At 44.7% G+C, this 18,548-nt stretch overlaps 1 protein-coding gene across 2 annotated transcripts in view; it reads left to right on the top strand.

The window, feature by feature from the left end:
• The window catches only part of LOC147663023 (transmembrane channel-like protein 7), a 496,357-nt gene that overhangs the window by 411,781 nt on the left and 66,028 nt on the right, over positions 1–18,548 (top strand). For both annotated transcript variants that reach the window (XM_086950725.1, XM_086950724.1), the window contains exon 13: positions 1,068–1,198. In XM_086950725.1, coding sequence (XP_086806851.1) covers positions 1,068–1,198 — 131 coding nt within the window. The remainder of the gene's footprint in view (positions 1–1,067; positions 1,199–18,548) is intronic.

An 18,548-nucleotide genomic window follows, 5' to 3' on the forward strand; every position in this document is an offset into this window, starting at 1 on the left:
ATATCCTAGACTCACTGCTTGGGAGGATAGGCCCGAAACTGCACTACGTCCAGAACAGCTCCAATGAAAGAGAGTGACACAGAGGGAGTCTGGTGTGACTTCAGAACGTTGATAGCGAACCCCCAGTGAATGCAGGAGGTCCGCCGTAGTCTAAAGGTGAGAGCCAACAGTCAGGGGCGAGCTGGCCTTTAACAGCCAGTCGTCGAGATAGGAGAAGACTGGGACCCCTGATCTGCGCAGATGAGCTGCGACCACCTCCATCACTTTCTTGAACACCCGAGGAGCACTGGTAAGGCAGAAGGAGAGCACGGTGAACTGAAAATGCTCGTGGCCTACCGTGAACTGTAGTTAACGTCTGTGGGCTGGCAGGACGGGGATGTGGAAATAAGCATCCGGGAAGTCCAACGCCACCATCCAGTCTCCAGGGTCGATGGCAGATAGGACCTGAGCCAAGGTTAGCATTTTGAACATCTCCTTCCCAGGGACACCTTGTAACAGCTTGTGATACTGCACCCTTTCATTTGTTAAAGGAATTTCTTTGCTTATTATGCTACTGCTGGCATATTTTGAAACTAGAAACGAAACAAAACATTAGCAACGCCAATAGCTCACATTTTGACTAATGTGAGACCTATTGCATTGCAAATGCTTCTTTCTGAGCCGCCTCGTGTGGCTTTACCTGTAGGTCATTGAAGCAGCGACAGAAGAATAAAAAAAAAAGAAAGTTCTCCCAAACAGGAGATAAAGAAGGCATGCGTATGTACACCATACTTTACTGTGCTCCTCCGCCAAAAGGAAGTGAGGTATCGGCTGCCAGAAAGAAACAGGAGGCTGCAAAGAAGAATGACACTGGAATGAGGCAACGGTAAGCAGGAGGTGGGAATATAGTGGTTTTATTGATGACAGCAGGTCTTGCAGACAGCGCATGCACGCTGATGCTCTACCTTAAAAAACCTACTGCGAATAGGAATGTAAACTTTGTATTAGAAATATATGCACATATTTGTGAAATAAGTATTTGTTCTTAACTTTATCCCTCTAATATAGGGTGTTCTTTTTTTTAACAGATAAGTTTAATGCAGAATTGTAGACCTGCAACAAGGCCCTTCCGAGCCTCCAGTTCCAATTTCTTCTTCCTGTTGGTGCTGTTAATTGGACTTGTCCTGGCTTGCATTCCTGTGGGATTTGGTATAGCACAGTAAGTACTGCTTCCTGTAAGGTTTTCCCCTTAAAGATTTGTAATATGTAATGTTAACACCAGTAAATGCATGCAGCATTAAGTATGCACCGTTACACTTTAGATTACATGATCCGTGACAGTCATTACGTTATGTATGCCATTTTCATGCATGCTTTTAGATCAATTTCTTTTGACCTCAGCAGCGAGCCCGGATATTGAAGGGAAATCTTAAAGAATAGTAACCCTGCACAGTTGTCACAGCTCTAAAAGCCCTGACCAAAACCACTGCCCCTCTTTCCTTTTTCATAAAAAATAAATATGTACTCTCAAGGGGAAAGATTATTGAAAATTTTTAGGGTGAATGGTTTGTTACGGTGCAGCATGAAGTCGATCGTTAAAAAAATACTTTAAACCAGCATACCATAAAATGCTAGCAAAACAGTGTCTGATAATATAAATGTGTTTGTGTTTGTACAAAATATTGTTGGAGAACACATTCATATGTATATCTATTATGCCGATAAAATTTTAAAGGAAATCATGGTATCAATAAAGCTTGAATTCTCCTTAAGCTAATGTTACAGAAATAAGTCCACACTAGTCAATGGAACTGATTCAATATAGGGAAGCCAAAACATTCTAAAGCTGAAGCTGATTTGTCTAAAAAAACTATCCTACCACAATAGGAGTCCAGAATCTTGACTGAGTGGTCGGCATGTATCGACCAGTAAATTACTCCGAAGGCCTCATCATGACAATCTCAAGGACCCGTGGATGAAAACCATATATATATGTACCTACCTAGAGAATATATTTTCATTTTGCTACAGTGCAGATGTTTACAATACATGGCAACCACACGTTTTATGGGTCCTAGGTTCCAGCCATTACCAGAACCCATTGGGGGAACAGGAAACTGAGAAATTAAACCAAATGCATCAAAGCCCACATAGGTTCTGTTGTATCCTAGACCGGGAGCTTAAGATCTATAATAGGAAGGACTGCCCAAGTGGTGCTTTGTTTTGTTTACGATTCTAATTGAAAACACCTAGTAATCACAGGGAATATGGCTGGAAAACGTGCATAGATGTTAAGGTGGTGGGGTCAAAAAGTCCACAGAGAAATTAAGAATAAAATACCTGTTTAAATTCCATAAATGGGATCGTACAAGCAAGACCTATATACTGATTTACAAAAGCAGATTTTAAATGTGAATATAAATAATGAATGTGAGGCATAGGTAGGGATCCAACTAGCGAACTTGCTTGCAGGCTACAAAGAAATTGCCATATTTTCGTTTGTAAGCCCATCAACTCGCTAACAGTTGATCTGGAGGAGGAACCCTTGGGCGCCCCAAAGGTATTATTTATTAACCATTAAAGTCCGGTTCCTTTGTAGGTATGGGTTTTTGCAGTGCAGTTATCAACCTGATCTATTGTTTCTAGTATACTTACAGTAGGCTTTGATACCTCTCCTACCAACCATTGGCATTTTCAGCTATTGGCTTGAGGCATGGTCAATGACAGCTTCTCTCAGTCTAATGGAGTATTCCTGTCTCACCTTATGTTATTGGCTGCATGGGCGTATCCTCCCACCACTAATAGAATACTTGCAAGCATGGGGGCTACTTTACAACCAGTGGCCAACCAACCTCCCTTTCTCTCTCCTTTCATTTCGGCCTATGCTCACTTGTGTACACTCCGCTTATTTTCCCGGTGTGTCGCTCTAGACACTTCACTCTTTCCTCCTTATTTCACTCCTCACAACTCCAGACCGCCACTTACTTGCCCAGTCTGCATTTTTTTACCCTGATCTATTGTCCTTGCCAATGCTTGCTGGAAATTGGAGATAGATTTTTAATGTTTTAGTTCTCATTTTAATTGTAACATGGGTAGGTAATACGTAAATCTTTAATGACTAGCTTTTACAAACAGTTTGAAGATATTAAAATAAATTTTCAGTAAATTTAAATATATCACATCACTATTTCTAAAATAATTTAGTCCTTGTAGATTTAAATTAACACTCCTCATTCTGAATAGCCCTTCTCTTATTTAGTTTTCGAACACAGTCTTATGTTTTTAACAAGCCTAAACATAATTTGGTTATAAAGCCCAGAAAAAAAGCTGTCCAAGCAACCATACTGCTATGATGGTAGCTTAAGAAAACACAGTAATTCCAGTCTGTATGAGGATAGTTGGACCAAGACATAAGAAATATGTTTTGGGGCAAACCTTCCTCTACTGTGTGATCAGTTATTCCTAGTACAAATTAGCCATGTACCCTCATACTGAAGAATTGATTAAATCCGAAAACAAAAACTAAGGAGCTCCCCTTTTACTGATTATTCCAAATAGGCGTGTCTCTTTGTAGAAGATTGCCAGGTGTACAAATGATCCAGAATAATCCTTGGTTTCATTAAGTTGATGTAAGAATGCAACCTCTCTGATGTGTTGCCAATTTACTGTTTTAAGTGATCCTTTTCCATTAACGGTAGCTCCTAATGCAGTTCGAGTTGACACTGATCCAAATATTTTTGACTGTGCACATATGGACCATTTTTAGTTTGTTACATTTTGACCACATAGGATATATCGTTAAGTATCAATGGGGTAACCCAAAAGTCTACCGGACCTGGGTAAATTGCAATACAGTACACAAAAAGTGGTTACAGTAGCAACGGTTCAAAGAAAATGAAGTCCGTGCATTCACTTAATCTCACAGATGTTACTGCACCATATGCAGTTTATTAAGCAGTGTATCAGATGAATATTGCGAACATCATCAATCTTGGTGACAACACATCTAGTTGTTGCAAACATCATAATCAGTTTAGTATTTGAGATAAAGGTGCTCACAATAGAAAGAGCATATGGTGTTTGGGATGAGGTGAGTTGGTGAGGGAAAGGAGAGATAATCGGACTTATATACATTATATTTACATATTGTAACCTATTCTGCCTTTTACAGGCAAGGATTACATAGAAAAGCATAGCATCGTTGTAGACCCTGATGGCAAATCTCACTGGTAACAGCTTGTTGCAGAAAGAACACTCTACGTTTCGACCCCTTCAAGTGTTCTAGGTCAGTACATCCTTAGAGTGGGGTCTTCATCAGGACTGTATGGGGTGGAGCATCTAGTGAGGGATCAGCGGTACAAATCAGGCTGAACGAGTTCCAGAAAAAGGGCTCATTGAAGCTCCTTATGGAAGCGTATTCTTTACTTGTCCAGTAATAATCTCCGTCTCACACAAGCGAATACGGGACGACTGGTGCCAGTTCAGCCTTATTTGTAATGCTGATCCCTCATTGGGTGCTCCACCCCATACTGTTGCACCATCAGTCAATTCCACTACTATGGAGCTATGTCATTTTAAAGGGCTTTAATTTTACTTTCCAGGTTTTGAATTGTGTGTGGAATATCATGGAGGGGGCTGCACATCGTAACGGCACAGAACAGCCCACACTCCCAAGTCTGCCAAAGTTTTCCGAAACCGCTCATATTGGTGCGACTGGGTCTAGCTTGCCCTTATTTTACCTGGCCCTGCCCTACTTGTTTCACTCCTGCTTTTTTACCCAACCTCGGCTATATTGAAAGAAACCAGCGCCAACCACCTCTTATCTTCTCATCATCTGTATCCTTCATTGCAATCTTTCATCATCCGGCACCGCCAATGTTTGCCAGATGCAAATTAAAACGGTACTGTAAACCAACTGGGCCCAAAGGGAACCAGGAGAACAATGGGGGACGGAGGTGCACCCATTGGCACCAGAAACCAGACACGATTCCGACAAAAACGAAAGCCCCGTACTGGGGCAGTAAAATTAGCTGCAACTACGACTTCAGCAGCATTAGTGAACGAATCGGTTCCCACAATGTCTATATCTCAAACACCAGCTAAGCACAAAAGCGAGGGCCGATATTCTCCCCTCACAGCAGGCAAAAGGTATTTAAAGCGGCAACCCAAAATCGTCACCTAGTTCTTTTAGATAAAGGTTGACTGCAGTAATTTTTACATCAAATGTCGCCTCGCATGGCCAAGCTAAAAAAAAAAACTGAACCAATGCATCGTACCGCTCGTTCTACTCAATTCTTGTTGAAACGGGTGAACAAACACCCACATCCTAAGTCTCATATTTCGCCCAGGGACCACAATACCCCTTGAGTAAGCACACCAAGCACTGCCCAACAAGAGATCGATAAAAGCTTTCAAGACCCCAAAGGAACCCCTAAGGCAGGCCAAACTGCACCAACCATCATCTCTCAAGGGAGCACAGGAGCCAGTAAAGGAGTCTGGACGGACAAGGACACCTCACGCATTTATCTGACTGCAACAACCTCTCATCATCAAAGCACTTGAAGGGAAAATAGAACAGGTAACACCCCCCACAGCAAGAAGATACTCATCTTCAAACAACAACACAGGCAGGCAGTGTTCCAGCGTTTCTGCCAACCAATCTTAGAAACATTATCTAAGCCAGGACTCCTGTGCAATAATGGGAGTGAATACACAATTGTCGCAAACTATTCAGTAACTTTGTCTACCACTCAAGGTATCCAAGGATCCCAGGGACATGAAATACCGTCTCTAAACTGAGAGGAATTGGAAGCAATGGTCGTCTAATATGCCAGAGATTAATTGGTGACTCCTCCTGCTAAGTCCACGGCATGTGAAACTGATTTATGTAACGACAAGGCTGAGGACATCTGGGCCTCCCTTTTAAGAATCTTTCAGTCCACAGTAGAAGCCCTTAATTATCAGTCCAAGAAAACGGACACTTAAATAACGCTTTCAAATACCATGGCTGTGTTCATTTCCGGTACTGCTAAATTAAATCACTGATCTAAACAGCCTCATGATACGGGCCCAATAAGCTGCTGATGCTGTACGTCCCATCTGCACCTGCCTTCCAATACTGGATAAATTAGAATCACTACTTATTGTCCAAATCGATCTCATTGAAGACCTCAAGTCCACATTATAAGCTGAAAAATTAACCAGGGAAAAAAAATTGGAGGGTTCACCAGCTGCATGCAACATACAGAAGACCCCTCCTAATGCATCAGGCCTTGTAGTTAGGATAGAGGAAAGTGTGGAAAACAATGACCTGTTCAACTCATCCCCAATTTGGAAACATCCCGAACCCAATGTCCTGGCCACAAGCAACATGACAATAGTATCACACCACATTATACCAGGAGGCAGTGGCATAGAAGCAGCTGATACGAGGAGCAAGGGGGAGGGGCTTGCAAAGAATGTGGCACCAGATCAACAACAAGGCAGACTTCGAAGGAAACATCGCCATGAAGAACAACCCAACCGTGTGCAGCAGCCTCTACACAAACCACAGTCTTTACTGTAGGTTTGACGCAGAAGCAAAAAGTGATCAAGACAGGCTTCCAAGGAAAGCAAATCATGGCAAGGCTCTCATAAATCTGATTGAGGCTGGCAGCTCATATATTAGAGTCCTTAGTTCTGCTGAAGGCGGCTGCAGCTGACACCTGCCTAAATACTAACAATCCTGTAGGAACTCTCAAATGAAAGAGAACCTTCCATCCACAGATCAAATCAGTCGGATACAAGCGGCTCCACCGAGATCAAGATCAATGTACTTGAAATCAAAAATAACTATGTCCACCAACCGAAAGTCACCATAGCCAATGTGGTGGAAGTCCTATTCAAGGCCCCCTAAATTCCCCTAACCTCACTAAGGCACTGATACAGGATGAGACTAAGAACCATGAACTGGTTGACTGGCCGTCCACATCCGGACAAACAAAAGATAAGAACCGTGCACTGTCAGCTATCTCAGTTGGAGTACATTTGGAGTACATGATCAGTGTTGTTGTTATTATTATTATTATTATTATTATTATTATTATTAGTGTGCCGTAAGTTCCATCAGTGTCAAGTCTGACCCCTGCTGGCGCCGGGAGAACGGAAATAATTTTCTTCTTTCCAGCCTTCGCCACTGGAAAAGAGCACCAGTTTGGTAACCTTAATGTATTCAGAATAATATTTAAGAGGACATTTTGACATACTGAATCAGGGAAATAGCTTCCCCTTTCTTACTCATATCCCGCAAACAAGCAGCCTCCATTCTAAAGATATTACTTCCGTGGAGTTCATTTCTTCTCAACCGGGGCAATCTAAGGAGACATCCAAGGTCAGAAGGACATCAACCTAATCAGTCAACAAAATATCCAAGACCTTTAAAAGATGGGGGATACATATGGTCACCCCAGTGAACTGGCATTCCCTCACCCCCTTGTAATAGGGGTAAAAGGATAGTGTCCATTCAGTACCCCTACAAACGTGCATTCAGTCCTAAAAGGTGCCCTTCGCAAGTCTACCAGGAAAACCCAGAAACTAGATCCATCTACTGTTCTGGATTACAAAAAAACACTGGTAAAAGATTACGACCTACGTTGGGTCTCTTGAGTATTGAATAAACCCATATAACAACTTTGAACCGCACCCTAGCTGAAATTGCTTCTGCTCAAACAGTATATTTAAGTTTCTGCTCATGGAGTATGTTAGACAAATTGGACAAACGTGAGACGCTGGACAGTCTTAACATCATTTCAGGTGATCATGCTACAGGAAACTTGGGAAGAAGCTGTGGAAACAATGCTTGGCTCATTCATTTTTCTAAGCCTGCAACAAAGGATTCGCCTTATGGCCACCGTAGCAGGGGGACTGGCGATGTACATCTCTGACACACTAAAAGGAGACTGTAAATCTAACCAACTGCGTGCTCTGGCATGCAAATTGTTCAAACCATCTTTCGCTGGAATCTAAGCACGATACCCCTGGCTTTATTGAATACATGCAAACCACCAGAAGCAAAGGCCAAACAAAGAGTCTTAGTGCAAACATTTGTTGGCTTGTTCTCTACGGAAAATAATTCTCTCAGGTGATTTGAACATGAATCTGCTTGGTTCTCTACAAGATGACGAGACTTTAACAGCCCAGAATGCACACTGGGCAATTCCAGCCCAGAGTCAACGTCCCTTCTTGAAGCTTGACAAAATGGGCAGATATCTCATCAACGAACTAAAGCATCTTAACCTAAGGGTTGTCAATCGCTGCTTACCATCAAACAACCCACTAGCAGCTACTTTTCATAATCATACAAGCAGCTCCTCAATAGAATTCACACTGACATCAGTCCCCCTTGTCCATCTTGTCGACCGTTTTTGAATAAAAAGGCCAGAGGTGAAAGTGACCACCTCCTGGAGGAACTGTGCTTTGTCATTTGTCTGGAAAGCCATGTGCCAGATAAAGCAACATACAGCTCTGCTTATACCATCGATTACAGAAGGATAAAATGTTGAACTAATTCAGCTCACCATCTTCCCGAACTAGCAAAAAGATTGTACCAAGCAGACATAGCTGAGGGACAGGCTGATCAAGACAACTCGGACCAATTCACAAGACCGTTTGCTGATCTAGATGTTGTGCCTGTACCGGGGACTAGGAAGCAGCGCAGTAGCGTAAAGACAACTCACAAGAAATATTGAGATCTAAAACGTACTGCAAATCGGGTCTTTAGGGCTCTCCAAAAAACACCAAATAACGATTTCCTGCAAGCTGCTGCAACAAAAACGAGAACTGCCGACAGAAGGCATAGGTTGAACTTATAAAGAGAGGTGAATGACAAACTGAACCGGACTATTAATGGACTTAAAATAAAACACCTAATTTCAAGTCCAAAGACTTGACCACTGTGCACTATAGCTGGATGCCGCTGCCATACAATTATCAAAAGTTCACTCAAACAAAACTTTTTCTTAATTAATCAAAATGATACTCAACATACTTTTCGTAATACATTATTCAACATGTAAACACATAATCCTTTTGTACAACTCCATCGTAATTTATTCTGTGGTATAAATGTATATATAACATTACAATTTTGCGACATATCCACATGTTTAATCTTTCTTCCTTGTTCAATGCATTTCGGGCCCTTGGCCATTCTTCGGGGGCTCACATTTCTGGAAATGATTCCAACTCCAAACACACTCCTATATGTTATTAAAGAAATCACCAACAGTTCCTGATTGTAGAGAGAAGTGTTCCCCCTTGTTTGCAGGCGCTTCTCCTTACCCCAACAACATCTCGTCCTCACATGAGCTTTTGATAATTATATGGCAGCGGCATCCAGCCATAGTGCAGAGTGGCTAAGTCTTTGGACTTGAAATTAGGTGGTGTGTAATAAATAGTGTGCAAAAGCAACACGCTAACCACTGTAGCACGCCGAGTTGATAGGTTGAAAAGAAACCTATTGAAACAAAGATAGATAAGGTGTGCTTCACTCATTCACTATACCTGAACATACAACAGACATGAAAGATTCTGGAAAAATTTGAACAATCTAAAAGCACTCTCAAAAGCAACTGCAAATATTCAGGAATAGCGCTGGCATGAGTACCTCTCAAGTCCTCTTGCATAGAATGACACCAAACGTGGACTACCTCACGGCATACCAAGCTCCAGTAGCACAATTCTTCCCTCAGAACTTTTGCCCATGGTACTACATGGATCTCTTTGGAACACCTGGGGGGCTAAAAGTGATTATAGTGAACATATCCTCCGTGAACAGCCAGCTGCAACAATCGAAAAACAAATCATGAAGGGCTGCTGCAACAGGACCAAACGGTTTCTGTACAGTCCTCTTTAAAAAGAATCAACTCTTCTGGACAAGGAGCCTGGAGCCAGTCTTTCTCAGTAGCACAATCCTCAACTGTATACATGCCTCCTGGAAGGTCTCAATCATCTCCTTCATCTATAACAGAGGAGATAGCTCTGACCCTGTCAATTATCGGTTTATAGCACTTCTTGAAATTGTTTCAAAGTATTTCACCGGGTACCTACTTTAAGGACTAATGTTGTGAGACTGAAAAGCGTATAATATCTTTCAACTAAACTGGCTCTTCAAAGTGCTCGGGGACAGCAACCGATATATTAGTCTTGTCACCACTGCTTGACCAATGTAAAACGCATCACCCCCCCCCCCCAGTTTTCTCTGCTTTATAAATTATAAAACTGCATTTGACGGAGTTGACCGGAAAAGGGTCTGGCAGAAGCTAACTAGTAGGAATATCCCTCAGCCCCTGATCCTCCTTTACACGGACACTTGGGTCAGAGTAAAACTGGGTCAGCGGACTCGATAATTCTCGCCTCAGTGCCTACTTTAACCTGGGAACACACTCGGTAACTCTGGGCATTAAGCTTGCCTCATCTCTACAACGGCCCCCCACAGACGCCAGGGATGCCTGGTTTCACTCTGGAGATACCCAGTAAGGGACCATCTCACAGGGAAAACGAGGAAGGGTTCCTAAGCGGTCTGCAGCGTCAGGACACTCGGTTAGAGTAACAGTGCGCTTTACAATTACCCCACATTTACATTTACATTTAATGGTTCCCACCTGTCCAGAGAGATTTTAACATATCGGGCCTAAAGCAAGGGTGTGTCCTAGCTCCTACACTCTTTAACCTCTTCTTGACAAACCTTCCACCGACTTTAGATCAGATCAACTCACATTCCCCAAAGGGTGGGAGAATCTTTCTGGCAGTTTGATGTACACCAACGAACCAATCTTGATAAGCCACATAGATTAAGCTCCAAAGACTCTTGAATACCACTGCAATTTAGTCCAGGACAAGCTCAATGGAAATACGTTTGAAGAAAACAAAAATCATGGTCATTGGAAAGCCAGCCTTTATATCTTTATCCTGGCACCTGGAAACTGTAAACGTTGAGGGAACAACTGAATATAAATACCTGGGACTGACGTTTAATAGACTAGGATCTTTTAAACAGCACAATGAGCATACTCGGCTGAAAGCCAACTCCCTTTAGCAGCCGTTCATCGCCTTAAAGCAGCAATAGCTGGATCAACACATAATCCACTTATGCCTGTATTACAAATTATTATTATTATTAAAGGGGTTTGTAAAGCGCCTGGTGACGCCTCCCGGCGTGTCAAATCAAACTGATACTGACTCTACCCTATGGTAGCGAGGCCTGATGGGAGAGAGCCAACCCTTAACCTAGACAAGATCGTAATCAGGCTCTTCAAGTCGGTGTTCCTCCTTTCATAGCACACCTCACCTTTTCAGCTGAGATTGGAGTTAGGCCTTGCGAAACAAACCTTTTCCAGGCAAGGGACGTTCATCAAATGTTGTTGCAAACTAAAAAATGTCTAACCAAAAACACTGTCACCACCTATGGGAGGAAATTGTCTTAAGGGACAACTCCCCTGCTACAAGTTACCTCTTCATGTCCTTAGGATCCCTTGGCTTGAATCAACGATGGGACTCAACTGCTAGCTACTCTTGGAAACAGTCTGAACGCCGGGGTCTGAGCCACGCGTAGTTTGACAACGCATGTTCAACCATGCTTGCCTTAACCACCCATATGCCGTACCCACGCATATGCGTCGTTAAGGCAGTGCAAGGCCTAGTTGCTGGAAGACAGAAGCAGGAAGACGCCGCAGTGAGGTAAGTGGGGCGGGAGGTAGTTCTTAGGGCTGGTAAGGAGTCTGGGTCATTTTTAGGGCAGTGGAAGGGGTTGGGGTAGTTTAAGGCACAGCGCCGGGGGCAGGGTGGTTGAACGTACGGGGCACAGTTTTAGGCCTTAGGGCAGTGGGAGGGAAATGATTAGTTGGGTTAGTTTTTAGGTCGGTGTGGTGAGTCGGGGTAGGTTTTAGGGCAGTGGAAGGTGTTGGGGTAGTTTAAGGGACACCGCGGGGTCAGGATAGTGTACATAAAGAAGTAGGGTTTTAGGTCTTAGGGCAGTGGGAGGGGAATGGGTAGATGGGGTCTTTTTTAGGGCTCGGGGTCGGTTAGCTTTTAGGGCTGGGGGGCTCGGAGTAGGTTTTAGGGCAGCGGAAGGGGTTGGGGTAGTTTAAGGGACAGCAGCAGAGGATGAAGGGCGGCGGGGTAGTGGCGACGTTAGTCATGTGTGCTTTTTTAACATTCATTCCTATACCACGAAATTTGGTGGTATAGGCATCCGTGGTAAAGGAATGTGTGGTTAAGAATTATTTGTGGTTTGGGCTGCTTGGTTTTACCATGCGTGCTTTAATCGAACACCCAGCTGCTGTTAAATTTAACCCCTTGACCACGGCGCAAATTCCGCTGTGATGCTGGGGAAATAAAGAGTGGGCGGAGGTCAGACGGCCCTTGGCTGTCCTCCGCACACGCCCACTGTGACGTCGGAAGGGGGGCCATCCGACGCATACAAGGGGTTAAGAGTACAGTAAACAAAACAATTACGCAGGCCTCACTGCTGGCAAAGAAAGGGGTATTCTCAAAATGACAGCATGCCTGGCCACTTTACACACCTGGACCATAACGGGCATTTCGCTACGGGGGCCCGGGTGCACCTGTCTTCAAAGATTATCTCCTGGTGTTCTCTTTATACCTTTTAGCAACAGGCCCTGGTGTTACAGTGCACCCAGAACTACAAATGCATACTCTGGTATACCGGAACTCAACACTGTAGGGCAGGAATGCGTGGAGCATTTTATTCCAACAAATAATGACTGCTACAACTGTACTGCAGCAATCTACACTTTATACTGTGCAACTGTACGATTACGAAGCATGTTAAGCGTCCGCTGCCTTGCACAAGATGCGATTGTCTTTTTTTTTTTATCTCACACTGCTTTTAAATGTTGTATATGTTTTACTTTTTGGTGCAATGGTTTTAATTAAGTATGCACTTTAAATAAACTTTAAACTATACAATGATCCTTATAATGTAGGTTATAATTCAGTAATCTATGATAATGTTTTTGGAAGGTTTGCAAACATGGGACACTACCACAAATCCATAATTTTCACCTTCTAAAATTGTCATTCTTATTATGGCTTCTGATTATCTTTCAGGACAGACAATCTAATTTTTTTTTTATAATTCTTTTTATTGAAATAAAAAATCAGCAAAAAAGACTCATTACAGAGGATCATTCAAAATTGCAGATTCAACATCAGGGGGTTACCGGATAATTAATACATACAATTGAATAGGAACTTCATGGGGAGGGGGGGTCATCTAGAGCAGCATTTCTGGGTGGTGTACAAATCACTCCTCTGTGGAGATTCCAGGGGCCCCAGACCAATGACCACTTCCTAGGGCATCCCCTTGTAAGATACACCGTTTTCTCCCTAAACATGCACAAATCCAAATTACTTTCCCACGTTTCCATGGTGGGAGGTTGCACTGTTACCCACAATTGAGCGATATTTCCTATAGCCAACATAAAACCCAGTGTGGCCCATTGCGTCTGATAGGTGTTTAAATCAGTGGGTTCCCTTATATTCATGATTCTCCTCCTAGCCTCCGGGGACAGGGCAACCCCCAATACCTTGCTCATCGTGTCATGCACTTTGTGCCACAAAGTGGTAATATGTGTACACTCCCAGATGGTATGCATGAATGTACCTGTGAGACCACATTGTCGTTTGCATAGCCCCGTGTCCGACAATCCCATGTGTACCTATCAGGGTCCTGTGATATAGATCCTATGTAGAATCTTAAGCTGGACTAATTTCAGGTGAGCTGGGATTGCAACCTCCCTGGGGGATGACACCTCTGTCTGCCAATCTTCATCGTCCAGCTCTATCCCATCATGTACCCATCTGTCCCTCAACGCCTGAAGGGGATCAGCCATATGGTTAATTCACCTTTTTATAAATTAATGAGATTGTCTTTCGGGAAGGTGACCATCTAGTATTCTATCCTCTAATGGAGAGGCCTCTGGAGGCTCAATACTCTGGGTAAAGTAGAGAGAAGCGCATGCCGGACTTGTTAGCTCGTATTCCTTCTGCATCTCCTCAAAGGATGTAACCCTCCCCTTCCCCCATACATCCCTACAGTGGAAATTCCTATAAGGTCCCACTTGTCGAAACCTTTCCTCATCCAGAGATTGCAAAGTTTCTCGGAGTCCCAAAGTGGGGTAGCCAAAGTTAGCTTGTGCCTCGAACCCAGGGAACCCGTGGCATCATGCCAAATCTGAAGTGCGTGTTTCGTTGGTCCTGTTAATGCCAGTTTCCTTGGTCGGGAATACAGGGCCAAACTATATTTACCCCCCGGGAGGAGCCACCTATCCATGGCGTAGCCTGGATCATCTACACGACCGTAGGTACTGTGGTTGATTGCTGCCAGCTGGGAGGCCCAATAGTACCTCCTAATATCCGGGAGACTAATGCCCCCATCATACCAACTGAGTGTTAGTTTATTTAGTGCAATTCGGGGGCCTGCCATCACATAGTAGACTTCTCTGAAGGCTCTCAATCTCACAGAAATATCTGGCTGGCACAACATCCTAGGTAATCTGCAAGGCATAGAGAAATCGAGGCAGAGCCATCATTTTAAAGAGGGCTGTCCTACCCAGCAGCAAAATAGGAAGTTTCCTCCAGTTAGCAATGTCACTATTGAGCCTCTGTAAAGGGGGAGGGAGATTTCGGGCATACCTAACCGAGGGATCCAGGGAGGTGAAGACTCCCAAATACATGAACCCCTCAGTATTAACCTGCATATGGCAGTTTCGTGGCGGGACTGGGGGATCTCCCCTCAGGACAAATAGCAAGGATTTCTCCCAATTTATCTGGAGTCCTGAATATTTCACAAAAGAGGTCAGGACATCTAAGACCACAATAAGGGATTTACAGGGGGAGGTCAAGTAAAGCAGTATATCATCTGCATACAGAGATATGCGATCCTCCCATTCGGGGGACCACCGCATTCCCCTGATGATTGGTTCCCAACGTATCCAGGCAGCAAGAGGCTCCAAGGCCAAAGAAAAGAGAAGGGGGGACAGCGGGCAACCCTGGCGGGTGCCCCGGCCAAGCGAAAATGGGGCTGAGACTATGTTGTTTACCACCACCTTGGCGAGCGGTTCCACGTACAACAGACGCACCCACCTGATGAATTCGGGACCAAATCCAAACTTGCCAAGAACAGCCCACAAATAGGGCCATTCAATCGTATCGAAGGCCATTGTTGCGTCTAGCGACGCAATTATGAACTGCTCCTGCAGAGTGTGGGCTCTATCTATCACCCCGTGCTGTCTGCGCCAGTTGAGAGCTGTGTTCCTATGTGGCATGAAGCCAGATTGATCGGGGTGTACCAGGTCGCTGATCACCTTCACCAGTCGGTTTGCCAGGAGCTTGGCCAGCATCTCCGGTTCAGCATTCAAGAGAGAGATAGGTCTGTAGGATGCACAGTCCGTTATAGCCTTGCCTTCCTCGTGGATCGTGGTCATGGTAGCTATTCTCTGTTCCCATGGTAGTATTCCCTTGCCTCTAGATTCCACAAACATCGCTTTCAAGTAAGGTGCTAGTTTGTCCGGCTTGAGCTTGTAGAGCTTGACAGGAAGCCCATTGGGACCCAGTGCCTTCCCAGAATTTAACGAATGGATTGCTTGGGCAATTTCGGCCGTAGCGAGTGGGCTATCCATATAGTCACAGTCTTCAGGAGAAAGACAGGGGAGTTTGATATCACGCAGTAATACCTGGGAGTCAATCTCTGAGTGAGGGGAGACTGATCTGTAAACTGTCTGAAAGTGGTCCGCAAAACTATTTCCTGTGGTTTGGTAAATAATCCCCCCCCCCCGTTTGGAGCTCCTGGACAAGACTTCTTGCCCATTCTCTCTTGTCCAGCCATGCAATGAGCTTCCCAGCCTTATCTTCCAGGTCATACAGCCTACCCTGTTGTTCTTTGCTAAGAGCTTTAGCCCTGTCCGAGACCAGTGCTTGAAGTCATGTTGCTTCAGGCTTAACAAATGAGGTTTAGCCTGAGTTATCCCCAGTTCCAACTCACCTTCCAACCTGCAAACTTCAGCCTCCAGCCCCACCACCTCCCTCTGCTTCTCCCATTTAGAGCCTGCTATCAAGGACCAAGCCTGACCTCTGACAACAGTTTTAAACGCCTCCCACAAGGACTGAGAAGAGGATACCGACCCTACATTATTGGTAAAGTATTTGTCCAGTGTTGCAATGAGGTCTTTATGAATCTTGGTATTACACAGATACCAAGGTTTGATTGAGGCCACCCTCCCTGCAGTGCCCTGACTTACGATCATGTGAACCCACAGTTGAAAGTGATCCGAGATGCCTCTAGCTAAGTGCCTGATTTCTGCTATGTATGATGCTAGTGCGGCCGGGACAAGGCAGTAGTCTAGCCTCGAGAGACTGTTGTGAGCCCCAGAGTGAAATGTATATTGCTTTTGATCCTGGTGATGCGGCCTCCAACCATCAACCAAGTCCCATAGCATCTATGAAGTTTAGTAGCCATCACGCCGCCCGTCCCATCTCCCGTGGGGATGCCTGTCCAACATGCCAGAGACGACTGCGTTGAAGTCGCCTCCCAGGATTAAAAGTCCCTTTGGGACGGTGAGCAGGACCGCCCCAGATCAGCAAATGTCATGCCCTGTAACCCCGGAGGGATATAGAAAGGAATGTTATGTGTCGACCTTCCCACATGCCTATGACCCTAGTGTACCTGCCTCTCTCGTCCTCCCTAGTGGAGGTCACTGCCAATGGAAACGCGTTTCGAATCCAAATGCCCACCCCCCTGGAACCCAATGTAAACCCTGAGTGTGCAACCATTTTGTATCCCCCTCTAAGCATTGCTTTGCATGAGTTACCAACTAGATGTGTCTCCTGAAGCAGGTTCACATCCGGAGCATGTTTCTTGACATACTGAAGAACCACACTCTGTTTGATCTTATCCCCAACCCGTTAACGTTCCAACTCAGAACTTTCACTTCCCTACCCCCTATCGTCTACATGGTAAAATTGACAATCCTCCGCATTTCCTCTGTCAGTCCTGCGTACTGTTCTGATGTAACCAACAAACCGCCCAACAGGTGAATCAAACACCCCTACCCAACACCCCCCACCCAGCTGCCCTGCCCTCTGGGCTCCAAACTACCTATCAAAAATTGAAGAGTGCCTGTCGCCCTAGAAAAATTCAAAGAAAGAGTAAAATTAGGGGGTACCAGGCCGTGATCTCCAAGCCCGCACCTCAAACACATTCAATATTCTGTCCCTGTAGCAATAGACGTGTCAAACTGTAAAGCAATTTGCAGCCCACTTATTTTAAACGCAAAAGTCCCACCCTCCCTATCCCCCTCCCACAACAAGATTCCCCCCTTGTGTGCAAACCGACTGCCCACCAGGCCTCCGCTTCAGGATCGCTGACTGTCCGCACTATCACCAGCTCCATAATCTGCTGGGACCGGAGTTCCTCGATACTCGCTTGACTCCGCCACTGCCTCCGGCTGATCAAAAAACCAAGTTTGTCCCCCCGCCTCGACTCTGATGCGGGCCGGAAATAACATCGAGTACTTCAGGCCCCTTTCCCTCCGATCGCGTTTAACCGATAGGAAATATCTCCTCTGCTTTTGTACTCTCTGTGTGAAGTCTGGGAAAAAGGAGATAGTGGCATTCTCCTACCTGAGCGGAGCGTTGTAACAATCTAATTTCTAAATGTGTATACACCCAATATGGAATCTCCTGGTTTCTACTAAAAATTATTTGAATATTGTCCTGCAGGGAAGCACGTAATTGGAAGAAGGATATCACTTGTACTCTAGACTTGAGGGACAATAATGTCCCTTTGTTTTTTAAGACACATATGCAGTTCAGGAACCATGTATGTATCACAGCCTGACCGATGCGTGGGGAGAACCAAGCCGCTCAGCACAAGGCTTGTCCTTCTGCCATCCCTTGCAGACTGCACCTTGCATGATTAACATAGTTGTTCAGGAGTGTATCTTCTAAAATACAAGAGGGGTTAACATATGTTAAATCAAAATCTATACACGCTGCCATGTGACGTGGCATATAATCGTGTAGATGCTCAGAGACCCCTAATTCTAGAACAGCCTATTAGCCTCAATTCAGGTGTTCTGGGAATTCAGTGGCACCGAAGACATTCATATCTTGTTCAAATGAGTGACATATAAGGTGCACAAATAATAGCAGTGAATTAAGCATGGGCGAATTTTGCGAATCTCGCGTTCGCGAATTTTGCGGATTTGCGAACTCGCAATCCGCAAAATCCGCGAATTCCCGCGAATTTGCGGATTTTTTTTTTTGTGTTCGCCCGTGTTTCTGCCAGTTCGCGAGGGTTTTTACAATTTCGCAATTTGCGAACTTACCTGTCGGGTCGCAAGTTTTGCGAACTTGTTGTTTCTACGTGTCCAGCCTGTTTGGGACACTCTTCTTCATCACTGCCACTCTCTGTCACCACTGCCACTCTCTGACTACTCATGCCACCCTCTGGCCCACCCATGCCACCCTCTGTTTCATCACCACACCCTCTGGTTGTCCAGTGTACATTA

This window comes from Lissotriton vulgaris, unplaced genomic scaffold (genome assembly GCF_964263255.1).
Source record: "Lissotriton vulgaris unplaced genomic scaffold, aLisVul1.2 SCAFFOLD_1488, whole genome shotgun sequence".
In the NCBI taxonomy this organism is placed as follows: Eukaryota; Metazoa; Chordata; class Amphibia; order Caudata; family Salamandridae; genus Lissotriton; species Lissotriton vulgaris.